The 26,112-nt window shown below is 33.0% G+C and overlaps 3 protein-coding genes across 10 annotated transcripts; 1 reads left to right on the forward strand and 2 right to left on the reverse strand.

Moving 5' to 3' along the window:
* Positions 1 to 26,101, forward strand: LOC123693364. Of its 2 annotated transcripts, XM_045638426.1 has the most exons (14): positions 1 to 153; positions 418 to 616; positions 1,529 to 1,723; positions 1,956 to 2,066; positions 2,932 to 2,985; positions 3,568 to 3,676; positions 3,760 to 3,877; positions 4,337 to 4,472; positions 16,729 to 16,868; positions 18,631 to 18,749; positions 22,066 to 22,220; positions 22,715 to 22,844; positions 24,019 to 24,194; positions 24,940 to 26,101. In XM_045638426.1, exons 2-14 carry the CDS (start codon positions 451 to 453, stop codon positions 25,053 to 25,055), a joined length of 1,725 nt encoding a protein of 574 aa, XP_045494382.1. In that variant the 5' UTR covers positions 1 to 153; positions 418 to 450; the 3' UTR covers positions 25,056 to 26,101. The 2 variants fall into 2 exon arrangements, with proteins under 2 accessions (XP_045494382.1, XP_045494384.1); XM_045638428.1 differs by lacking the exon at positions 2,932 to 2,985.
* On the reverse strand, positions 9,875 to 13,300 carry LOC123693366. Of its 7 annotated transcripts, none has more exons than XM_045638433.1 (4): positions 13,163 to 13,300; positions 10,797 to 10,961; positions 10,505 to 10,689; positions 9,875 to 10,313 (listed from the first exon to the last, which is right to left on the reverse strand). In XM_045638433.1, the coding sequence occupies exons 1-4, from the start codon at positions 13,189 to 13,191 to the stop codon at positions 10,117 to 10,119; spliced, it is 576 nt and encodes a 191-aa protein (XP_045494389.1). In that variant the 5' UTR covers positions 13,192 to 13,300; the 3' UTR covers positions 9,875 to 10,116. The 7 variants fall into 7 exon arrangements, with proteins under 7 accessions (XP_045494389.1, XP_045494385.1, XP_045494387.1 ...); XM_045638429.1 differs by lacking the exon at positions 13,163 to 13,300 and adding an exon at positions 11,963 to 12,368; XM_045638431.1 differs by lacking the exon at positions 13,163 to 13,300 and adding an exon at positions 11,575 to 11,758.
* LOC123693367 lies at positions 14,382 to 16,403 on the reverse strand. Its single transcript, XM_045638437.1, has 3 exons — positions 16,100 to 16,403; positions 15,010 to 15,149; positions 14,382 to 14,697 (listed from the first exon to the last, which is right to left on the reverse strand). Exons 1-3 carry the CDS (start codon positions 16,291 to 16,293, stop codon positions 14,486 to 14,488), a joined length of 546 nt encoding a protein of 181 aa, XP_045494393.1. The 5' UTR covers positions 16,294 to 16,403; the 3' UTR covers positions 14,382 to 14,485.
* Positions 26,102 to 26,112: the final 11 nt, after the last annotated feature.

Raw genomic sequence — 26,112 nt, forward strand, 5'->3', positions numbered from 1 at the left:
TGGGCAAATTGCAAAATACGAATTGAAAATAGAGGAAAATAGACTGCTCTACTTTTTTTAATTATTTTATAGGTTTTATAGTAAACATAATATATTAGGTGCTGATTTTAATTAACAGCTAATTATTTTATATAAGTGGTTCTTCCTGTTGCTGTAAGTATATTTTGCTGCTTCAAGGAAAATGAGTCTGCGTACTCGTCCATATCATAAACGCCCTTTAAGTTTGAAAGTTGGATACATTGATCTAACAACAAATTTATATTTACTATGCATTTAATCGCACCTTATTATTATTTATAACCTTGGCTTACAAACATGCTAGTAAAAGCTCTATACTATTGACGTTCGCCTCGAGACATTAAAAAAGGACAAAGTTTATGACTCATCTCTGATCTCACTGTTATTTGTTTTCAATAGGATTCCATAAGCGAAAAGTAAGTTATTTTTAAAATGGCTGAAATTGAAGAAAAAGTGGTTATGACTCCTAAGAGTAAAACACCTACATCAACAACATTAATTGTGGAGAGAAAGGCTGTAGAGGCTGAACCCAGTGACAAAATACATGTAGCAGGTGGGGACCATACAGGCATCATTATAAACAAGGAAAAAGTTTATGGTAAGCTTAACTTAATTAGTCTTATCATGCCTACTATGTTCTGATAACATTATTGTATCGTAACTTTAATGTATTAAAAAAATGACTGTTTATGTTTTATATGAGTATTGCTAGGTATATATAAAATTTTGGCTAAACTGTACATTATAGGGCGTAGAGTTGAGAGTCGTAATTTTTTTTATGGTTAGCTATTGTCCTATGGAACCTAAATCTGAAATTTCACACCAAGGAAACTTTTAGTTTTTGAGTTACGAATTTTTGAAAATCGTAAAATTACTATAGAAAGTTACTCCATTTTGTTTTTGTTACGCATATTTATTGTTTTGTCAATGTCAACCTGACACACAGTACCTGCTTAGTGTGATTCATTTCAAGTACAACATTTCTATAACCATTAAGTAGAGTAATTAATTTTGTTTAACTTTTTACGAAAAAAAAAACGCTCCGAACTCGAAACAAGTTAGGTTAGGTTATGTTAGACTTTTTTTAAACAATCGAGCGGAGCGAGCGCAGCGAGCGGAGCGTCTCGAATTGTTTTACGCCAAATTTGACATTGAAAAAATAATAAATATGCGTAACAAAAACAAGATGGAGTAACTTTCTATAGTAATGTTCCGATTTTCAAAAATTCGTAACTCAAAAACTAAAAGTTTCCTTGGTGTGAAATTTCAGATTTGGGTTCCATAGGACAATAGCTAACCACAAAAAAATTGTCGACTCTCAACTCCACGCCCTATAATGTACAGTTTTACCAAAATTTTTAACTAAAATTTTAAATATCTGATTGTTGTTATAATTGTTTTTCTTACAAATGCACAAAAATTGTATGAATAAACACAGACATTTCAATAAAACATGGAAATTATTGTTTCAGTTATATTTATTAATGTGTAATATTGATATTTATTTCAGAAAATGGTCTAACAGAGCCATGTCATGCACAATTGGAGTTTTGTGTGTATTTAGTGTCGTCTGTAGATGGCACACACACGAGGGAGGCACGGGCATTACGTTTCTGGTTCAAACCGGAAGTTTCTTTGTATGAATGCCCACATGAGGCTCAGGCATTTTTTAGAGAACTTGTCAGTCCCCAAAACTTCCCAAAAGGTATGTTATAGTTTATTTATTAATTGTAAATATAATTCGCAAGAGCTTTTTCTTATAGAATATATATATAATATATATATATATGAAATAGTAATGATTTTTTACAACCTAAGTCCTCTATCAAACTAGTAATGGCCATACTCTCTAAAAAAGAAATTATCCACTATGTCAAATATTCACCAATAATTAAGTAAAGAAGAAGGCTAATTCAACTTAAATTTATTTTATCCAGATTATGTTGGATTCATTAAGAAAATAATAAAATTGATGCAGAACAAGTATCATCAGTTAAAAGTGCTAGAAGTTGAACTCAGACAGGAAGGAAGTGGATTACCACCACCAGGTAAGACATAATAAATACAATAATTTTATACTTATACATAATTTGTTAAAAATTTATTTTGTTATTCAAATTTTGTGATACACTTGGAAGATGATATAAATCCATACTAATATTATAAATGCGAAAGTAACTCTGTCTGTCTGTCTGTTACTCAATCACACTACTGAACCAATTTGCATGAAAATTGGTATTGAGATATTTTGATACCCGAGAAAGGACATAGGATAGGTTTTATCCCAGAAATCCCACGGGAACGGGAAATATGGGTTTTTCTTTGAGTGCGCGGGCGATGCTGCGGGTGGAAAGCTAGTAAATTATAAGAATACACACTGAAAAGTTCAACTGACAGGCAATGATAAAAAATAAATCTGGATAATAAAATTGACTGACTGTAATTTCTAAAGGGCCAAATTTCATATGCTTGTGTATATGTTTTTTTTTCTCACAGTGAAATTTTCTTGTTGAGGGATGGATTTCCATTATACAAAAATATTTTTTTTTAAATTATTGAAGTGAAACTTCTTTATCGGGATTGGAAAAAATTTTAGTATGACATTTTTTCGTTACCCATGACATTTTTCCGTTATGCGCTATCTTTTTCTTATCCCTACCACGCGTGATTCCGACGTATTTCTGTAAAGTTGCATAATATAGTAAATTATTTTTTAAAAATAAGGTCATAAAGAAGTTTCACTTCTTACGTGTGTACACTAGTACACATACACATTTTTTTTATTCATGGGTATCTATCTATATATTATATTTTATATTTATATGATATACCAAATTATTGTTAATTGTATACTATTTATTTATATATTAAGTACATATACTTATTTAATACCTTTAATTTTATATGGTACAGAGGCAAACGGTGTGATAACGAGTAAGGATATTGTAAACAAATTATCTAATGGTAGTATGTATATTATTTTATTTTTAGTGTTGGCATGAGTTTGTCGAACAGTTTAACATCTTAACTCATTAAATTTTTTGTTTTATTTATTCACCCTATTTGGAAACTTAGCAACTAAAAAGCATTAACTTTTAAGTTACATTTTTTGTGTGTCAAAATATCTAAAAAAAATACTAATAAAATCCAAATAAGAATTGTATAACTCGCTCTTATATATCAATAAATACAATATTTCTTTTAAATCATTATTAAACCTGAATTCAGTGTATATAAAATAGTTTATAGTTTGCAGTAACTTAGTAAGCACTATGAACTATAAAAACATTAGTTTTAGTGGACCCCTTATTAGTTATCAGCTCTAATTTCATATAACCTTCATTAGATGCTATCATCTTGAGTAGGTTTTCCTACAGTAAACATCAAATGTAAAAGCATGTAGATTGACACATAGAATTAAGGAACTAAGCACTATTCAACACATGTATATACACATGCTATTGTAAAGTTTTACCAAACTTGCATGTAGTGTACATTAGTCTTAAAATGTATACATAAATAAAATATTAATTAGTGGTACATTTTCAGCTTTCATGGAAGACAGTTTTGCACACCAAACACGGTTTTCGGAGCAAAGAGTGCTAGATATGATTGAAAATGCGTACCCAAATCCTTTAAGTGTTGATGATTTTGTTAAGTAAGTTAAAGGTGTTACATGTATTCTATTGTAATAAGTTGTCTATCATTATAATGCCTATGTAATATGAATTATATTTGTAGTGCCGAAAAATGGTCAAAAGCAGAGGTAAAGGATGCTTTAGAGTCGTTAGAAGAGAAGGGCCTCACTCGTCCTCTGTCAGAAGGCTTATACATTCGTCAGCATAGTGTTGACACGCAGGTATGTAATACTATATGTTTGTAATAATATATTATGCCGTTTATGAATTGCGAGCGTGCCATAAATTTACAATTCCATCGCCCTTCGTCGTCGTCGTAGAGATAGAAAGAGCAATAAAGTAGAGCCTATAACTCTGGTGTAATAGTTAATTTACATATTATAAGGTAGCATTGTACAGGAATTTTCATAATCGGTTCCATAATCCGTCATAAATCATAAATCAGACTTAATCCCTTCCCCCAGGTAAATTGCCTACCAAATACCAATGTATATACCAGAGAACAAAACTTCATTCTGTATTATTATTCCTTTTTGAATAATTAGGAATGTTAATACTTAGAAAGTGATTTTTATTAAAATTATTTGTGTAGTAATAATTTCAACCCATTTTTTTGTTGTGTAAATCACAAATTTTCGCAATAACCCTCATGCAGTATATTTAATTTATCTTTTCTTTAGGTTGTGAAACAAATGCCTACATTGAGTTCAGCCCGGCAGCCAACAATCGCGGTGGTCACAGCCCTGTATTGTGAAAAGCAAGCTGTTGACGCCATGATGGATAATCAAGAAACATATGTGCGGTATACAACTGTTGGTAAGTTCTGTTTATTCTAATTTACTGAAATTGAGGAGCCCGGTTATCGATCATTCATTTCCATGAAACGCTCAACCCTAATGACTGACGTTACTGGCGCGTTTTGTATCTCCGCATGCTACAAACGTGCTCGTCGACTATAGTAAAAACTCTGCTAAGTAGAAGCTATAATGCGATCCAACTAACGCTGGTTGCAGAGCTTGACCGACCATCAGTGCGTACGTCAGTCGCGCTTGTCATATGTACCTATGGAAATTCATAAAACCGTTCATAGCTAGACCGACCATACGCACGCGTATTGTCATGCGCATTAGTGTCAAAGTCATACAATTGTTGATGCGTATCGTCAGGACCGACGGTCCGCACTGACGGTCGGTCAAGCTCTGAAACCAGCCTAATAATAGGAATGTCAATGCCCCAAATTTAAATACAGATGTTATAGACTACAAGCCCGCATAGGAAAAAAATATGGGTCAAATCACAGAACAGTAAGAACATAATAGAAGTGCGATGTGGGCGTGGCCCACGTGTCACTAGTAAGGTAAGATCACCTAACTCGCTCTCAGTTGTGCGCAGAAAAATATTCGAGTCGGTTGTCAACTGTCAAACCTTATTTCCATATTTATTCATTATTTAGAGCGTGTTGTTCGGTATTAGAGTGGAAAAATGATAGCAGACGAAATAATATCAGCAATCGAGGCATTTCATACCATCGGTAAGTCTTATTTTAATTTATTTTAAATATATTTTATGTTACAACTTCGCTTGTCGTAATTTGTCAAAAATTTATAAAAATATTAAGTCAAAATGAACCTTAATCCATAAGAAATAAGTACTAATATAGATTGAACAGCAAACAAGACTTTCTGAAATATTATTGAAATAAACAAACGAATGTCGGATTAGTGATGCATGTGGCGCATATCGACAGTATCGATACTTTAGAAAAGACAAACATTTTAAATATAAAATTTTATTCTATTTTTCCTTAGCTTTCATTTGTCCTATTTATTTATAGATTTTCGAAAGAGCCTAATTTAAAAGAGAAATGGATAATAAATGCAACGTGACGAGTTAACTGGATGCCGAACAGCAATAAGCAGTCTAACAAAGGCCACCGATACATCAAACCTACGGCAGTTCCAAGATTTAAAATAATGCATATTTTCTGTTTGTTTTGTAAATATAGATTTATACTATTCTATTCTGTTTTTTATTTAAATATAATAATATTAAAAGACGTACTTAGTAGTAATAAACATACTCCAAATGTGACACATTATCCTATACTCATATAATAGAAAGAAAAAAAAAATGCACAAAAATATATTTATTTGTGAATTATCGATAACAAGGCTGACATCCCTTAGAGCATAGCATCAGGTTAATGTCAAGTTAATGTCATTAATTTAGAGTGACACAAATTTCAACCTTATCTTTATGTGTAGAGGTTCAAAGTTATATGTATTGAAAACCAACGCCATCTGTTGTGGAATAGCTGAATGTTTTCGAATTTGGAATTTCTGAGCAAAGAGAAACAAAACAGCTAATATACCTAGGGATGTTATACTAAAATAAACCGTAACTTGGTTCGTTAGGGTACATATTGAAATGCTGAATTTATAACCTAAGTCAGTTTTTACTCAAATTAAGCTGTCCAATCAAAGGCATAGTTTACTTGTAGTGTACTGTATAACTATCGGTTTAAATGTGTGGATTTGGCGACACTGGTTTTCATACTAATGATGACATTATAGCACTTCTATTATGTTCTTACTGTTCTGTGGGTCAAATGAACCACCAGGGGACATATCTAGAACGATAGCAGAGCAAAAAATAATAAGATTCATCACTATGCCGTCACTTGTAAGCTGTCCAACTGAGTGCAGATGAGAATTGAAAAGTACAGGTAGACTCGGTAAATTTTGGTCATTTGACCATGTACGGCATTCTTAACCATCGATAGATCCATTAAAAATAATAAGAAACCGCTCAGTGCCGTACAAAAATGGTGGTCCACAAAGTCGGAATTTTTATTTAATTTCCGAGAGTTACCGGGGGTAAATTTGGTCATTTGACCATGTACGGCATCTGTGTCATACTATGCCTATACTGCTTTTAATCCATTATTCCGCAACGCCGTACAAAAATCATGGGGACAAGGGGAAAAAATCGATAGTTGTAATCCCCTCTCTTTCCCCACTCCAGGGGGTCATTTGACACAACACGAAATAAATTTATTTTTAAAGTATTTTATGCATAGATAATATTTTTTCATGTGCCGTACATTTTCGTTGGTTCAAAGGGGAAAAATCTGAAAAAGAAAAAAATCCATATAACGAAATGTTTGCTTTATATTTTGATAATAAAATATAAATATACATTAATATTAAGAAGCTCGAGGTGGTTAATTATCACCTTGGAAAGTCGGAGTCAGGTGGAATGGACTCCGTTAAATTGATGAACTAATAAAGAAGCTATGAACGAAAAGATGTGAATTATATGCAATCAGCCCATGAATACAGGTAAAGTCACAAGCAAATGCTAGTAATATATACATATTCAAAATGTACAAGTAAAGCGCTTTCAAATGATACCAAACACGGCATATTTATCTTAACTTTATTTTTTTGCTCCGTATGTTTTGTCCGCTAGAGGGCGCCACATTAGATTTTGTGAAACCCCATATAGCCTTTAGCTAGCTGGTCGCTGGTTATCCAGTGAACAATTCAGACGCTTCTAATGATATGTCATTTGTCGAATTCTGATAAGTAGTTTAGAAGTTACGAGGGAATAGATGAACATACATACATGACCTGTCAAAATCATAACCCTCCTTTTGCTTTGCCGTAGTTGGGTAAAAATATGTTAATGCCGTACTGTATCAAATGGCCATAAAGCACCCTTAAAATTGTAGCTTTCGTCGCTTTCATCAGCCTAAAAGATGTGAGCTGCACAAAAATGTACGGCATCGTTTTTTCCTAATTTATCTATGTTAATACTATTTAAAACAACGAATAAAGTGTAGAAAACTATTATATTTCATTAATCTACGATGTTTAAACTTTTACAAAATTTCTGTTTTTGCATTTCTCTATAACTTTTTTTAGAACGGTTTCTTTTGAACGGCAATACTATACAACAATTGAATTTTACAATATCATGTTAAAAAAAAAGTTCCCGTACAGGGTCAAATGACCTTACAGCTCTTTTTATCAAGAATTCGATGAAATTAAGATGATTATTGGTATACATTTAAAAGAACAATTATTTTTTGACGGCATTGCTTTTAATAGTACTTTTAAGTGCTAGATAATGTTTTGGAACCGAAGCCGTACTTAGTCAAATGACCCCCTGGAGTGGGGAAAGAGAGCGGATTGCAACTCTCGATTTTTTCCCCTTGTCCCCATGATTTTTGTACGGCGTTGCGGAATAATGGATTAAAAGCAGTATAGGCATAGTATGACACAGATGCCGTACATGGTCAAATGACCAAATTTACCCCCGGTAACTCTCGGAAATTAAATAAAAATTCCGACTTTGTGAACCACCATTTTTGTACGGCACTGAGCGGTTTCTTATTATTTTTAATGGATCTATCGATGGTTAAGAATGCCGTACATGGTCAAATGACCAAAATTTACCGAGTCTACCTGTACTTTTCAATTCTCATCTGTACTCAGTTGGACAGCTTACAAGTGACGGCATAGTGATGAATCTTATTATTTTATGGTCTTCTATCGTTCTAGATATGTCCCCTGGTGGTTCATTTGACCCATATTTTTTTCCTATGCGGGCTTGTAGTCTATTATTCTTATTCAGATTATTAAATCATTTGAATTTATGACGTCACAAAATGTTGGATCGCATAGTACAAGCTCAAGTGGACGATGGCGTTCCTCCAACTGTAATATAAAGTTCGGTCTAGGTATTAAACATGAATGCAAAACTAAAAAAAGAGCGTCTGTGCCGAGCACTGCCAGAAGTGAAACTTCTTTGGCAAGATTCAAAGATACCAAAATCATCGCCTCTCTATGACGTGAATGTATTGCCAACGCGCCTAAAGAAATTTAACTTCAAAATGAAGACGGAAAGGTTTTTAAAATAAAAAATTGCTTATATTTATCTGTACTTTATTATGCATATACAATACGCAGGTGGGACAACAGTATTCTTCTTTATTTAAATAAGAACATAATCAATAGTTACTAGTCAATGACAATAAATAAGTACGAAAAACATCAAATGCGCATGTGCTGTACATAATATATTGTGATTTAATTATAAAAATAGGCAAGTAGCATAAAGGAAATGTAAAACGTAGGAGGCATTTATTTTAGGGGCTTTCGTGAACGCCTACTTATTGTGTTGTTATTTAATGTAACACATAGAACTAATGCTAATACATACATGGCTACAATTCAGCACTTAAAAATAAGAAATTTAAAAAAACAGAATCAAATGGACGTTAAATATCTAATGGACTTAAAAACAAACACACACACACAATAGATGCAGTTTATATAATCAACAACAGAATATTCCTATCTTTAAATGCAATTCTGCCCTGAAAGACATACATAATATTAAATCATAAATAATTATTAAAATTTACCAGTCACACATCAAAATTATGTTTCATAATTGTTAGAAATAATTTTTATTTATCTATCAAAAACTCAAGTCAGCTACACATTACAAAAGGTACGGTACATATACAATAGTATTTATATATTTTCAATTTCAACAGTAAATTATATTATTACATAATATTATAGATATTAAAACATGTCATTACTAAGTATAATGAGATACAAAATTAATACATATTTATATAAAATAATATAAATAATGAAATTACACTTCTAAGCTAAATACTACTAAAAATAATACTTATGTATCATTGTGATGGACGGGTGTAAAGAACCCCATGACTGAACAGTGAACACACCGTGAGTGATTCAGGCCCCGGAATCACAGACACAATAGAAAATCTATTGTGTCGTGGACCGATCGGGCCGCTCGGGGCTCAATGAGTAAAATTTTGATATTTGTTGAAAAGATTAAGGCTCATGTGGTAAACATTTGCTTAAAAAACTATAGGTTTGCTGTTAAAATGTTGACAGAATGTCCAAATGTGATTTTGACCAAATAGATGCCAATAATATGTACATCTGTACATTTTTAAGAATATAAACAATATCTACTTTGCTGCAAGCCATATTGCTAGCATTATTTTCAAATAATATAAAAATGAATCCCAAAATGTGTTAGCGTGTGTGTGTGGGGTAAGCGCATAACTTGAGAACGGCTGAACCGATTTCGTTAATTATTTTTTTATTATATTCCTTGAAGTACGAGGATGGTTCTTATGTAGAGAAAACGTAAATATGTACCACGGGCGAAGCCGGCTTCGCCCGTGGTACATATTTAATCCGCCCCGGGGCGGACTGCTAGTTTTCAAATAATCTTATATCTTGATTCAAATTTGTTGCTCAACAAATGTTTACCATTAATACAAAATTTATAGACTACAGGCATTCTATCATTAACTAATGGCAATATTAATTATTTTCCACTTTATTTTCTACATGGGAACAAATCTCAAAATAATGATAAAATTTTAATAGCCATATCAACTGTGTCAAAAAGAGAAGTTTAAATTACTTACTTTCTCTATATCATTACTCAGACTTAAAAATTTAATATCGTCAATATTATGATCAAAGTCAAAAGGTTCCAGAATGGTGTCGCCTTGCTCACCATCATCCTCCATCCTTGATCCGATGCTTATTAATATTGATGTTCGCCATATTTTAAATTTTAGTTTGAACTGCGCTTCTGTAACAATTTTAAGTGATAGTATAAAAAATGACACCACCGCAGAAAAATATATTTAAAATCTCACTGTAATGTGGTTTTTTCTCAATTAAAAAAAAAAACGATTATTTGGTACTTGTAAACTAGAAATAGGTACCTACTGAAATCAATATACAAAAATTCAGATTTATATATTAATTGGAATAACTTACTTTCAAAATACATACCCATCAACAACGATGAAGATGATATATCTCCAACTATTTGTTCTTGGGTAACACCGTTTATTATCTTTCTTAGTTTAATGCTTTCGTCTCCTGTGAAATTAAATTCCACTTCGCAGGCAACATTATTATGATCTATTTTATATGTGCCTGTAATTAATGCTACGATTAACCTGAAATGAATTGATAAACATTGAGAAATAGTTCATAATTTATCCTTTATTATGAATTTATGATTAAAGTTTAGCAATATTAAGAACTGACTTATATTATGTCTTACCTTCTGCGGTCTGAGGTCATATGTCCAATAACTTCAAATTCATTTCCTTGCTTCAATTTTGTAGGCAAATTGAAAATGATCTCATTTTCTCTGTTTGCCATTATTTCCCCTAGTGCCTGACCATTGATTGATCTTCCATAATCAACCTCATTCTGAGTTCCATTACTGTGATAAAATTAAGAATTAGAATATTTGTTTGTGCTATTATAATACCTTTAAGAAAGTCAATAATTACTGCGTATAGAAAATATGTTACATGATTAATACACAAAAGGAATAACCTACTCCAAAAGTTCACTTCTATACTAATAGATCCTATCGTAAAACATATACTTAGGTAAACAATAATATTATTACTCCTAATTATTGAGCAAAAATCATTTACCTGAAGCCAGTACCCATATTCCACATTTAAGCACAGTTTATATGAAATAAAAGTACAAAATATACGCATTAATTCCAATAAAATATATTTAAATAACACACATTTGATGCGCTATTTATTTTTCGCTAGGTACTTCTGTTGATCATTCATAACTCTAACCTTGTTACAAAACAGGATTTTTAGAATTTGACATTGACATTCGAATCTAAAGAGGTTCCCACGCAGGCGTACAACTTGTTAGACTATGTTGTCACTTAGGCATTTTAGCATTCCCAAGAAAAAATATTTATTGAGTGGTAATCGTTATACCTATATGCACTTTATTACTTATAAAAAAGTACGTATAAGTAATTGCTACACACGGAATAACTTTATTACTATATTAAATCTTACCCGAAAATACATTCACAACACACTTTCAACATATTGAATAATTACTTGTTTTCCGAAAAAAGAAACGTTAAATACAATCCGAATCGACAGCTTCTATATAAGAGTTTTCAAGGCGTATCGATAAAAGATTTAAAATGGAATGCTGATGTCTGGTTAAGATGACGTAATGACAAAAACAAACACGCTGACATACTAACCGCTATTTAACTACAAAACACCTTGGATCTAAATTTTCACTACACAAGGAACACAGTTAGTTTCTTTACGACGTCAGATCTCTTTTTTAGAGTATAAGTATTCTTTGCGTCAGATCGACTGTGCCGCTACAGCATACGAATAGTTCACAAGAAGACTTGGCTTGTAATAATATAATATAATGTTTACATACGTTACTTTATTGGCACCATCTCTTGTGATTACAAGCATGCTAAAGTCAGTCTTGTTAAAAATAATTTGTTCCATATTCTAAGTGGTTCCTTATCATTTGCGTTTGATTATACGGCACAGTCACTGGGTTTTCTCGTAATTTATATTGAGGTGATAAAGAGGATTGATAAGTCATAGGTACCTAATACAATTATTATGCCCTTAAAAAAGGCAAGATAAGTTTATCCATGCATTTGTTGATTTTAGAACACATTTTATTTTTGTCCCAAAAATATTATTTCTTAAATAAAATCAGAATTGTTTTCGTTTTATGGATAAGTAGGGAACTTAGTAAGTACTTAGCCTAACTGAAATAGTTATCGACTGTTAAATAAATGTTATTCATGGCAATCAATACTTATAGGTTCGAGCTTGGTCGCTCCTGTTATACTTAATTAAACTAGCTGTGCTCCGCGGTTCCACCCGCATTGCTCCGCTCCTCTCGGTCTTAACGTGATGATATATAGCCTATAGCCTTCCTCGATAAATGAGCTATCTAACACCGAAAGAATTTTTCTAATCGGACCAGTAGTTCCTGAGATTAGCTCCAAGCAAGCAAATTCTTCAGCTTTAAAATATTAGCATACTTCGATTATAAAAAAAAATGTGTGCGTGTACTAGAGTACACACGTAAGAAGTGAAATTTCTTCATGACCTTATTTTTCAAAAATAATTTACTAGAGGTATGGAACTTTACAGAAATACGTCGAATCACGCGTGGTAGGGATAAAAAAAAGATGACGCGTAACGAAAAAATGTTACACCAAATTTTTTTCCAGCCCCGATAAAGAAGTTTCACTTCTAAAAACAATAAATCGATGATAACTGTAGCCTGTAGGTTATTAATTAACTAGCTAGCTGTTCGGTCGCGGCATAGTCCGCGTCGCAAAATTCCCATAGGAATCCGATATTTCACTCTCTATCTTTAGACAAAGTCTTTATCGTAAAATTCTCTAAATCGCTTCGTTTTGACGTGAAGCCATATGGTAATTATTGTAACTTATAATTCCCACTCTATGTAGAGCTTGTTAAAAATGAAAATGAGTAGCTGACATCAACATACATTTGGTAAAATAATCAAGTCATTAGTCCCATAGACCAATTAGTTAATTATTGTCACCTAAATTCTATGATATATGAATAATAATATATGGTTACCTACCTTTTGTATTTATTGTTGATGAGCAGCATAAGAATTGTATTGCAAATCTTACGGCAGAAATATCATTCATCTAAATTCTAAAACACGCACTGAGGCTAAACTTTCTGAAACATATTTCACAATATCACTCCAAAACGCTTTGTTTAAGACTGTCAATTAATAATTAATATAAATCCTGCGTATAGGGACTTTCCTGTTAGGTTCTGTTATTTCCATAGTCTGTGAGTCTTGCTTTCGTCATTGGAAATTCTTACTAAATGCAAGATAAAAAAGTATACATAGGTCCTTTTTAAATGCATAGGTTATTTAGAAATGCAAGGGTTTAGATTAGTGTTTCGACTTGGAATCATTATAATACTTGAGGAGAATCTCAAAACACGGTCACGCTATTTGAGAATCGGAACAACGTATTACACAAAGTATAGGAGACAAGCAAGTAAACAATCATAACAATAAAATGATTAGATTGGCTAATGATGCCAAAGCGATATGTTATTCAGAAAAAATATTGCAGAATCTACTACTACGAGTACGAGTACTCTGAGAAAAAATTGATAAGGAGAATAGTAGTATGTAGTTAGTTGTGATAATATAATATTTAGGTTTATTTTCGTCGTGCACTGAAATTATCTCTCTGTATGGGGATTACGTATAGTAGGGTTTTCGTTATTACCCTTCTGAGAGGGCCTAAGTACTAATACAGTCTCCACTTAAAAAATGGATAATCTTATAAGGTATTATTGCTTTGATTATGCTTAATAAATAATTCGACTTTGGTGCGCCGAAACGTTTGTCTCTACGACCTCAATAATGTCAATTATTGGGTATTGTCTGGCTGTGACTGTGACACGGCCTTGTTTGATTCGACAGGTCACTTTGGATTTTATTTGTGACGTATAAAGAAATATTTCGTTAAATTATGAATTTTTATTATGAAAACGTGTAGTAACGAGGGGTTTGATTCTCGGTGACAACTAAAAAAAATGCCTATTTCTTACTGGATACAGGCTTCACCCACTTTTATAGGCATTAAAAATTCACATTAATTCACCTGGCGGTATTTTAGTGACATTGTTTTTTTACACTATTTGCCTATGTACACGTCACACACGTACAGACATCAGAACCTTAATATTAACGTTTGGGTAAACCACAAAGTACATTCATATTACCTAAGCATATTTCCTTATTGTAATATGTATAAAGAAAACAAGGATAATAAAGTTATATAATATGACATTTTATTAACAACTTAACAAAGTTCAAATATGACTAGAGGTTTTATCACTTCATTGTCTTTTTAAGATCACTAATTGTTGAGCATTACTGTTCTTTAAAATCAAAGCTCAGTCTTTGAATGTGTGCAGAGCCTATTACGTTGATTTCCTCCAAGTGGCTCAATGATTCAAATTCACATTGTTCGATAAAAGTTTCACCCGCCTCGTTGCTTTCGAATAGTATTGAGATTATGTCAGAACGTGAAGAAATTCTTGATGTCGCTATCCATCTTATGGTAAATGTTACAAACTCCGAAACTAAAATTTAAAAATAGGTATTGTATCAAAATGTGACAACTGTTTCTATTCAAAATAAGTACTTATATAGATACTTAAAGGAGGAGAGCTTAAATTGTGGGAACTAGACAAGTGATAATCATGTTTTCATAATGAGTATGTTTTAAACGTTAATAATAGACACTTTCAATATCTAGGCAGTAGGCTCTACAGACTACAACAATAATAATTATGCCTCTGACGTACGAGTTAGGACTTAGGATCATTAACCACAAATCAATCAAATAATTATATGCAAAACTATGAAGTTTGAAACAAAATTATATATTGTACCTGTTATTTGGCTTATATTATATGTACTGTCGTGTAAGATAAGAGTTTGCGACAAAGCAACGATTTTTCCATCCTTTGGGCTGAATATGATACTGCAAATATTTTCGCTCATTGTTTTTGATATTAAATCCACTTGTAACCTGTAAATGTAAGTATATGAATAGGAAATCCACACTACACTACTACACTACTACACCACAGTATGTGGGAACTACGAAAAACTTGTTACGATATAATTATTTAATTTGACATAGAACATGCTTTTTTTTCGTTTACTACAATACAAGGCTCTAGGATTTGTCGGATACCTCCATTCTTCATAGCGATACGTGTTTTGGTTCTCAAACCATACTCGTTTGATTAAGTAGGTAGCGCTAAGTTGAATTTCTACGTTTCTCGTCGTTATCGTATTATTTTAATGTATAATTAAATAAAGGCCATTTGGTATATTTGACCCGGTTCATGAGAGGTTGTGTAGTGTGTACAAAAGTCTAATGCGACGGCCTCACAAATAACACTATACATTTTAGATCTTTTTAAGTGTATGGAGACAATATTTCAGTAGGTTACTATTATTATTTATTATAAAATAAATGTCTCTAAACCTATTTAAATAATAGTTTTCATCATCATTTTTCCGTACCGATAGGGTAAAAGGGTCCCGAGTCCCGACCCTATTATTGAAACATCGCTGTCCATACGTCTGTCACCAGGCATCATGAACCGTGATAAACATAAAAGAAATCTGAGACCATGTATGTATTTCTGTTGCCGCCAATAATAACAAAAAAAAAAAAACATAAAAAAGTAAAATCATCATTTGGGGGGGATTCCCGTACCAAATGTGTTTTTTGTTAAAAATAATTATGTAGTTTAAAATTGCTGTTTCCATTTTCCAATTTACGTGATGTAGTTAAGTATACATTGTTTTGTTACTGACGTGTTTTAGGAATTCTATTGTTTCTTAACAGCTGGTAGTCATCAAAATTTGCTTAGCTGAATATCACTAGGTATCTACTCGTTAATTTGCATTTAATTTAATAATTTTGGCTTTTACGGTGCTCTTCATCTTGCTTAAATACCTACTTACGTTTCAGAAAACTTTATTTTCCCAAACAAAGTTATGCTAGTTCCGTCTTGTAAACTCGTAGGGATTTTAAAAACCTTAATGTCATTTTTGATATCGTTGTTAACTATTTTGTGGACTCTTCGTGGTTGCACATTCGCAACGTCAGACACTATAACACATAACACAAACACAACATCACAAACTTTTAATACCATTGTTTGATCACTATATATTCTGATTTATTTATTTGCATATAATATTACGGCTAAGGATCGAACAGTATGTAATAATACGTGCTTTACTTCAAATGAATTATTGTGATCTGTTCTTACAACTTAGAAATGAATCATCATTAATAATGATTGGCTATATTATACTTGTATAAAAATTCAAATTCAGATAGTTAGTTTACGTTTTTACACCTAAAAATGGTAATGTAGCAGCGATTATAGGAAAATGTATACGAATATGGTAAAAGACATCAAAAAGGAGCGACTAATAAAAATGATAGGAGGTAAATATTTTTTGAGAACTTTAAATGAATTATTATTTACAAATTAAAACTAATAACTGATGTGAAGTTAGATATTTGCCCGATAGTTAGTAGTGACGTTTTTTGAGCTTTCTTAAATTGAATAATTCTCTTTCAGGTGAATCAAATGTGTACACGCTGGGTACCATAGGTGCACATCGTGTGGTCACTACCAAGTTGCCCTCTGTAGGCCGCACGAGAGAGGCCATGACAGCAGCCGGTAATACCACTACGAGATTACTTGGCATCTTCCAAAAGGTAAATCGAAACGTAACTAAAAAAATTCATCTAAGTGATTGAATGCTGTTGCGGTTTCTCGTAGTAATGAAGATTCCTCGAACAAATATTATTATTAATTCCTACAGGAATTAATAATATCAGAAGATTAAAAAAAATCTACATTAAAAAAAAGCGGAGAATCACTTGAAACGTGTTATTATGTAGTTATCCGGTTGTCGGTATTTCCCCAATACGAGTTAATTCCGTTATGTGATATAAGTATATTACCTTATACAATTGTCACTACTATAATATTTAAATATATTATACATATTCTATTATAAGTAATAATATAAAATAAATTATAAATAATAAATCAAACAGTTCGCCTTGTGCGCATCTCGACTATATTATCCTCTTTACAATGTTCAATGTACGTATTATGAAATTGTTTATTGTAAACATAATTATACCCATTCAGTATTAATTTACCTAATATAGATAAATACGTAAATACTTTCAGCATGTAGGTAACATGTAATAAAAGGTAAAAATAATAGTGATCTGAATAACAAATTTGTGAATTTATTGCAAATGCAATTGACCAATCATGTCAATAAGGTGCAATTGACCTATTATTATAGGGTCGCGTTATTTTTGATACGATTTGAATTTATTTGAACGATTCGTCACATAACCAGACAACGGTGAAGATAAGGCGCCATTGGTTCTGATGGAAAAGTTGACAAAAAATAATCCAGGACATAATAACTGATATTTTTGATTAGGTACGTCTAAAGAGACTAATTAATAGTAAGGAAACAGTTTCAGTAATGGTTTTTTTTTTCTTCATTTGTTGTTGATATAATGCTTTCACTTTTTTTACTTGATACATACCTACTTTATTTTGATATGTTAAATGATTTCTGACCAAAAATAACAAAAAAATATTTTTTATTGGCATTTGGCATTGTTAATCATCGATTTATCTTTACACATATCGAATTAAATTTAATTATTATTTTTTTAAAATAGTTATATTGTTCATTTAAAATGGTTAATCTTCTTAAATAGTACAAATAATATAATATTCTCTTTGAAATCACGCGCTCAACTTTTCGCTATTACATTCCCATTAAACACAACAAAAATAGTTTATTTACATTAAAAGCTTCCGACTCCAGATTCCATTCGCCGGGTTTCAATGTATTTAATGTTTCAAAATATATTTGCAATAATATTATCGTTTAAGATGTCTGGAGATATTTTGAGAGTGTTGACTAAGCGAATCATGTCTGAATTCCATGTTCTTTTTTTGGATTGGTTACAGAAACTAAATTTGTAATTGTATGTCTCATTGTAATTTATAAACGCAATATAAAATATTATTTCATAGATTTTGAATTGCCATGAATTTTAGTTTCATTGCAAAGCATGATTTGATGAAATACTTGTGCGAAAATAACTCAGGACTTTTAATGTAGGTACACCGAAATAGAAACAGACGGCTTACTTTCAATCATTCACGAAACGATAAATATGAAAACATTATTGCCAATAGTTCCAAATTCCATTCTATATACATATATATTTGATCGATTCGTAAGTAGGTGGTTAAAATAACTCAAATTTTTTAAGTTGTTCCGAAATAGAAACAGACGCACGGCCTGTTATTTTAAATCATCCGCAAAAAGTATGATAAATAAGAAAACATTGTTTTAAATTTCTTTCTATAAATAAATTTGATCAATTGGCTAATCATATTATATTATGTTCAGTAATAGGATTTGTATTGTTTTAGGTGGAATATGTGTTCCTGGTGGGTGTCGGTGGAGGGGTGCCACATTACACCGACTACAAGAAACACGTGCGCCTTGGGGATGTGGTGGTGTCGACTCCAGCCATGGATCTACCTGATAAGTATGTTATATTTAATTACTAGTGATCCGCCCCGGCTTCGCCCGTGGTTCATATTTCGCAATAAAAGGTAGCCTATGTCCTTTTTCGGGTATCAAAATATCTCCATACCAAATTTCATGCAAATTGGTTCAGTAGTTTAGGCGTGATTGAATAACAGACAGACAGAGTTACTTTCGCATTTATAATATTAGTATGGATATCATTAAGGGGGGTTAGGCGGTCAGCGAAAATTTAGTATGGAATCAACGTGCTCGAAACTAAAAATCGTAAGCGCCATTCACATTTTTATCAAAATCGAATGAAAATATTTAGTATTTTCTAAATCTAAAACAGTCACGAAATCGAGAAAGTAAATGCCTATGTACTTGTGATTTTATACGAATTATTATCGTAAAATACGGTTGTAATGAGCATTTATATGATATTTTAGAGGTAACTTCAGGATTTTTTTTTATCGAGCAAAAGTTTTCCAATCGTGTTTTGGAAACAGTCATCCCATCACACATACGTTCTGTAATACATATCTATTAGAAATTTCAGTGCGAAAAAACCTCAATATTTTCAATTATAGCTCATAGAAAACAGTCCATTTTTCCGTGTTCACCTACTAAGGGCCCTTAACACGCTTTTATTAGCTCCACCTAGACCTGTATGATTGTATGTAACCTTTAGACTAGATTTTCACCAACTTTAAACGGACATATTTTTAAGGTGAAATAATCTGAATGTGAAGTTCATCACCACATGCCTTGCACTTACGAGATAAAACAAACAAAAAATATAAAAATAAACAATGGAAATAAATAAAAATCTGTCAGGAATTGTGCCTGAAAATAAATCTCTCAAGTCAATACCAAAGAGACGGTCAATCTAAATGTATGGGATAATTTTATTACTTATTTTTATAGACGTATTAAATTACCTTGAAAAACGTCCCACTCGATTTAAATGGTTCATCGACTATGCGGTAACGCCATAAAAAGAAAACCTTGAGTAAAATTATCGTCAATATACAATAGTTGTTGTAATCACCGTACCATATTTCTAATGTGGCACTAATAATTTTTTTTTGTAAAGTTAACGTAAGGTAATAAAATATTGTATATTTAAAGATACTTCCTACGAAATTATTTATAACTAGCAGTGCCCCGCGGTTTTACCCGCATTGCTCCGCTCCTGTTGGCCTTAGCTTGATAATGTATATATAGCCTATGCCTTCCTCGATACCTACTACTACCTACCTAACACCGAACAATTTTTCAAATCGGACTGTTCCTGTTGACTGTTCTTGTTCCCGAGATTAGCGCGTTCAAAGTTCAAACAAACAAACTCTTCAGTTTTATAATATTAGTATAGATTTGATAGGACCTAACTTATCTTTCTTCTTTTTTATACTTAAAAACTTAAATTATCAATTTGGGTGCACAGAGATAATAAAGCTACTTTCGCATTTAATATCAGTACAAAATATGAGTCACTAGTTACATTGTACCTTTTCAAATCAACATGAAATCGGTTAATTAGTTTACGCGTGACCTTGCGCTCGTGTCTCTTAGGTTAAGTACTAGGTACTTACGGTGATATCACATTCAGGCGCATACGCACGTCATAGACGCGACGAAACGTGATATATTCCAACTGGGAATTTACCTTATAATGTATTCATTCATGCTAACATTGAGGATTATCTGTGTTCTTGTTACGACTATAAATATGCGCATGTAATGCATGTCCTTTGTTTATATCCTCGTTTAAATTTAAAATTGAAGTCCTTAGCAATTTTGTAATGATAGTTTTGTATTGAAATCTTTGTATTTGATAAAAATGGATTTTTTTGAAGTGAAACTTCTTTAGGCGCGACTAGGGTAAAATTTCAAGGTCGCGTCATGGCAATACCGTCACGTCATGGAGAAAGGTGACGATTTTGATATCTTTGAATCTTGCCAAAGAAGTTTCACTTCTGAGTTCTGACACGTGTGCTCGGTATACACGCTCTAGTACTTAAGAAAATACCTAGTTGACTTTTACTTGTAAAATATGTCACAAGAAGTATATTGTACATCTTTCAAAGTGAAGTTAGACTATTACTAAATAATTAGTTACTTCCTCAACAAATGAGTACCTAGGTATAAAATAGTTTAAAAACGAGTACATATTCTGTGACTAATGTTATCTACATAAATTAAAAGTGCGCATTTAAAAATAACTAGGCTATTAAGCTTAAATATATAGGTACCTATTATCAAAGAAGTATTTCTTTTTAGGTATATCTTTCTCAAACAATTTAAAACTGTACAGAATCTGATTCTCGAGTCGAAATGCTCATGACACGTCTGTGTTAATAGAGCTAATTTAGTTAATCATACTTTGACTTTGTATGTGTTTTTCACATGTACATACGTTACAGTTCAAACTCTTTGTAGGTCAAAACCACATTTGACTGCAAAAAATAAAAATCAGTCAATCATCAGTTTATTTTTATACTTAAAAATAGATTGATGAGTCTATGTACTACTAGATTTCCGCCCGCGGCTTCGCCCGCGTTTGCAAAGGAAAACCCGCATAGTTCTCGTTCCCGTGGGATTTCCGGGATAAAAACTATCCTATGTGTTAATCCAAGTTACCCTCTATATGAGTGCTAAATTGCATTGTAATCGGTTCAGTAGTTTTTACGTGAAAGAGTAACAAACATCCATACATCCATACAAACTTTCGCCTTTATAATATACTAGACTAGACTAGATTTCCGCCCGCACCTTCGCCCGCGTTTGCAAAGGAAAACTCGCATAGTTCCCGTTCCCGTGGGATTTCCGGGATAAAAACTATCCTTTGCGGCAGTGGTGGCTCAGTGGTGAGACCTCGGACTTCGAATCGATAAGTCCGTGGTTCGCGACCAGGCGAGCGCGCAGGAAATAAATTGATTTTTCAATTTATCTGCGCATGTTGTAACATCACCACTGCTCGAACGGTGAAGGAAAACATCGTGAGGAAACCGACATGTCGAAGAATTCAAAAAAAAAAAAAAAAGTTCGACGACATGTGTCATCCGCCAACCCGCACTTGGCCAGCGTGGTGGATTATGGCCTGTACCCTCATAGGAGGCCCGTGTCCCAGCAGTGGGAACGTATATGGGCTGATGATGATGAGGATATTTGATTGATATTAAGATGTATTTCCGCTTTTCCTGAAAAATAATTTTGACTAACGGCGTCAGTCAAAACCACATTTGTAAGACGTGGTTTTGACCGTCACTGATTTTTGATACATGTTTTAATTTTCATACTATTAGAGATTTAGTAATGTTGCCATATTTCAGATACGTTTACGTATTCTGTGAAAAGGCAGAACGTAATGAAAAGGGTGGCTGGGACTATGAGGTGAAACCGTACAAACCAATGAACTTTTTACTTCAAGACATCGCACTTAGAGTTGCTAATTGTAACGAGTTGTGGACATCATATGTACAAGATGGTAAGAATAAAGGTTTATTCATGATAAGTTTTTTTCTAAATGGTATTATGTAGTTTTATCCATAAATTTATCTATGTAATCTATCTAAATACGTATTTCCTAACTACACGATCGTATAATTATTATAGTGTACATCATCATAATTTATTAAACTTTTCTATCCATCAATTGTTTCGCTCGCCTCGTTAATTGTATTTTTTGTAACTAATTAAAAAAATAATTTCTAAAAATGTAATTTTATTTTTTTATTATAATGTATACCTAGTTATTGTAAAAAACATTGTAAAAATCGTCCTAATTCTCAGATTTATTCCTGTATCATACCTACACTCTCACGTACAATTTTACAAAGATGTACTAGTTTAGCGTCCCGCAACGTGCTACTCAGTTAAAACTACAAAAAAAAAATTTTGCAGGTCTAGCCCGTCTAAAAGGCATTTAGCGCCCTACAACGTGCTACTCATTTAAAACTACAAAAAAAATCAATTTTGCAGGTCTAGCCCGTCTAAAAGGCATCCCCGGTCGGTGGGAGGCGCCCGAGCAGGGCACGGACCGGCTGTGCGTGGACGTCGGCGACGGGGCCTTCATAGAGGTGTCGCACCCCGCGCCGCGTGACGATCACACGTGAGTGTTGCTGTTTTTTGTTATAAAATACTGTGTGCCTAGTGCGAGTTTTCATCGAGTACGAAACGTTACTATCGCGTTTGCGTCACAGCCGAATTAGTATGGGAAATCGAACAGCGCCCCTAGCGGACGTATGGGGAAGCTTTGATTCCCCATACAAATTTCGCTGTGACGCAGACGCGATAGTAACGTTTCGTACTCGATGAAAACTCGCACTAGGCACACTGTTGACTGTTGTTGTTATATGTAAGAAAGTTGGATCTTTTTCTCATGAAATCAAGAGTTGGGGCGGCAAAACCAGTCAGGGGCAGTGTGAATTCAAAAAAATGATTAAATTAAATTATTTTTTAGCTATTGCATAGCTTCTATCGCGGGCCTTGAGCGCGGGGACCGCATCGAGAAATAAACGTAACGAAAAACCTCACGCTCCCCATTCCGACGGGCTCGGAGGTGTGGCTTGAAGGCATGCTATGCAACTTTACTGCGGCAGTCCCCGAGTGCCACACGTATTTTTTTTGTTATAAAATACTGTTGTTGTTATAATATGTAAGTGGGGAGGTTATTAAGACAATTGGATCTTTTTTCATGACATCAATAGTTGGGGCGGTAAAACCAGACAGGGGCAGTGTGAATTCAAAAAAATGATTAAATTAAATTATTTTTTATTAATTCGGGCAACCGAGGTTATGGTTCGTTTGATGGTAAGCGATCACCATCGCTCTTGATTATTTGCAGAGATAAAACCTCTGCAAATGCGTTTCACGCCTTTAAACGGTAAAGGATAAGGAAAGTATTGTCGACTTCTTATAATGTGACTTAGTTCTGACTAATAATGTTAGTATATGTAGATATGTGAGAGAGATTCTACTGTATTTTCAATTAGAATTATATAGATATGTAATTCTAATTGAAAATACAGTAGAATCCTTTTATTATGACTTCGGTTATATTGACCAACCGCCTATTATGACGTATTACACAGCGAAAATTGGTTTTCATATAAAATTATTTATCAAAAGTCGGATAAAATGACTTCGCTTATAGTGACATGTCGTTTATTGTGACCAAAGCAATATAGTTCTAAGTAACTGTTGAACTTTGTTGAAATTTCTAATGTGATTTATAAAATTCTCTTTTTGGTATGTAATATAATCATTTTTATATTATAATACAGTCACGGTGCACGCGTGCACTGCGCGCCAGTAGCGGGCGGTCGAGTAGTGGCCGGTGCGGGCGAAGCGCGCGCGGCGTTCGCGGCGCACGCACGGGCTCTCGCGTACGACTGCGAGCTGGACGCCGTGCTCGATAGCGTCGTGGGGAACAGGAAGGACTGCTTCGTGTCTATTCGAGGTGAGAGGCACACTAACACCTATATGAGGCGCACTAACACCTATATGAGGCACACTAACACCTATATGAGGCACACTAACACCTATATGAGGCACACTAACACCTATATGAGGCACACTAACACCTATATGAGGCACACTAACACCTATATGAGGCACACTAACACCTATATGAGGCACACTAACACCTATATGAGGCACACTAACACCTATATGAGACACACTAACACCTATATAGACGCACACACAGATAAACAATTCGCGATCTGACACGCAGACGTGTATATGCTTACACAGAGCACGCGTAGAAGAACGCGCGCTTAGACATCACACGCACGCAGTACCTAGTTGTATGTACCCAATCAAACACACGTACATAGTTAATAGTAACAAATCACAATAAGGCAGACGAGCTGCACCTGCAGAGCCAACAAGTAGCTATTTAACCTAAAATCCATATACAATTCAAACTCGTGAAGCCATCTAGTTATATGAGATTGTGATTGTAGTATTTATAAAATTCAAAACTGTCACAATTATTTGACATATTGCGCTATGAAGTAAAAGTAGTTAAAATATACTATTACTTATTCTTTTTTCAAGTGGCAACTCACAATCCCAGTGAGGACGGATTCTGCCAATGTAAAGTTTTATGTACCATTACAAAGTTTACCTATTTTGACATTCAGGAAAATGCTTGTTTATTATACCTAAATTAGCATTTTTAAATCAATTTTTCATTCAAGGTATATCTGATTATCGCGATGGCACCCGCGGCAAAGAGTGGCAGCCACACGCAGCTCTGACGGCTGCAGCTGTCATGAAAACTATCATCGCCGCTATGGACCCGCCCACAGATTAAAAAAGAGATTTTATCCTACAATTTCAAAAACGTAGAATTTACCCATGTTTCTGCCTTTATATATCATAGATATATCATTAGATTTCTTAGTATACACTTTATTAGGATTTTAATAATCTCGAGTATGTAGCACTAGCATGTCCTTTGAGAATAACATAGAAACAACATAGAAGATTGAAAATCTTTTATGTACAATGTTTAACATAGAAAGTTACAGGTTGACTTGCCTTATCTTTGACCCGTTTGTTATATAGAGTTGATAATAATTTATACACATTTTTGAATTTATACACCTAAAATATGTTGTTGTCTCCCCTTTGATATTTATAATGTTGAGAACATTAATTATTGTTATAGGTGTCCTATAAAGTTGACTATTAATTTAATATAAACAGGGCTCAAAATAAAGGGCTTATGTCCTAGCATTATGTTTTTAGCATTCCGTTATAAGAAATGTTACATGAGTACACTTTTTATTTGTAAAGTTACGGGCTTTCCTGCTACTATGTACTATAATTATTTTTTCTCTAAGTATTCACTGTTTGTATTAACACATTGCCAGATGTTAGAGCTAATCTTAGATTTTGTCTAGATGTTATACATTCACTGCCATAACGGCCTATTTATTATTATAAGATAATGTTACATAATATGTTGACCAATTTGTTGTGAAATATATTCTAAAACCAAAGTAGATTTTTGGCTGTTTTTAACAGGTCTAGTCACCTGAAATGTTTTATTTACATCTATTTAAGTGATTGCGTAAATCACGCGAAACACATTTTTTACATTTTTAGAATAATTAATATATTTATACAATGTAGTAATGAATAGAACTTTATACGTTAGAAGTAGAATGCAACTTATTTCCAGTTTTTGACATCTTTAAAGTGATTTAATTTTATTATTTGCGATAACCAAAATGAAGGTTTTGTAATTTTTGTTTGTGTGTCTCGATTGAATTATTTGTATATTAGATTTATGTTTGACATTTCTTTGCCTGTGTTTCTCTATTATTTATTTGCACAAATAAAGGATCTAAAAAACTTTTTGTTTT

This window comes from Colias croceus, chromosome 7 (assembly GCF_905220415.1).
Source record: "Colias croceus chromosome 7, ilColCroc2.1".
In the NCBI taxonomy this organism is placed as follows: Eukaryota; Metazoa; Arthropoda; class Insecta; order Lepidoptera; family Pieridae; genus Colias; species Colias croceus.

Excerpts from the sequence above, each read along its gene's own strand:
- LOC123693364 (XM_045638426.1), top strand. The coding sequence starts at position 451 with ATGGCTGAAATTGAAGAAAAAGTGGTTATGACTCCTAAGAGTAAAACA. Across the intron at positions 2,986-3,567 it reads AAACAAATTATCTAATGGTA|CTTTCATGGAAGACAGTTTT; the intron begins GTATGTATATTA and ends GTACATTTTCAG. Across the intron at positions 16,869-18,630 it reads TACTTGGCATCTTCCAAAAG|GTGGAATATGTGTTCCTGGT; the intron begins GTAAATCGAAAC and ends GTATTGTTTTAG.
- LOC123693366 (XM_045638429.1), bottom strand. The coding sequence starts at position 12,036 with ATGGAACAAATTATTTTTAACAAGACTGACTTTAGCATGCTTGTAATC. Across the intron at positions 10,690-10,796 it reads ATGACCTCAGACCGCAGAAG|GTTAATCGTAGCATTAATTA; the intron begins GTAAGACATAAT and ends AATTCATTTCAG. Across the intron at positions 10,314-10,504 it reads GATGGGTATGTATTTTGAAA|AAGCGCAGTTCAAACTAAAA; the intron begins GTAAGTTATTCC and ends AAATTGTTACAG.
- LOC123693367 (XM_045638437.1), bottom strand. The coding sequence starts at position 16,293 with ATGGTATTAAAAGTTTGTGATGTTGTGTTTGTGTTATGTGTTATAGTG. Across the intron at positions 15,150-16,099 it reads AAAATAAAGTTTTCTGAAAC|GTTACAAGTGGATTTAATAT; the intron begins GTAAGTAGGTAT and ends TTACATTTACAG. Across the intron at positions 14,698-15,009 it reads TAATATAAGCCAAATAACAG|TTTCGGAGTTTGTAACATTT; the intron begins GTACAATATATA and ends TTTAAATTTTAG.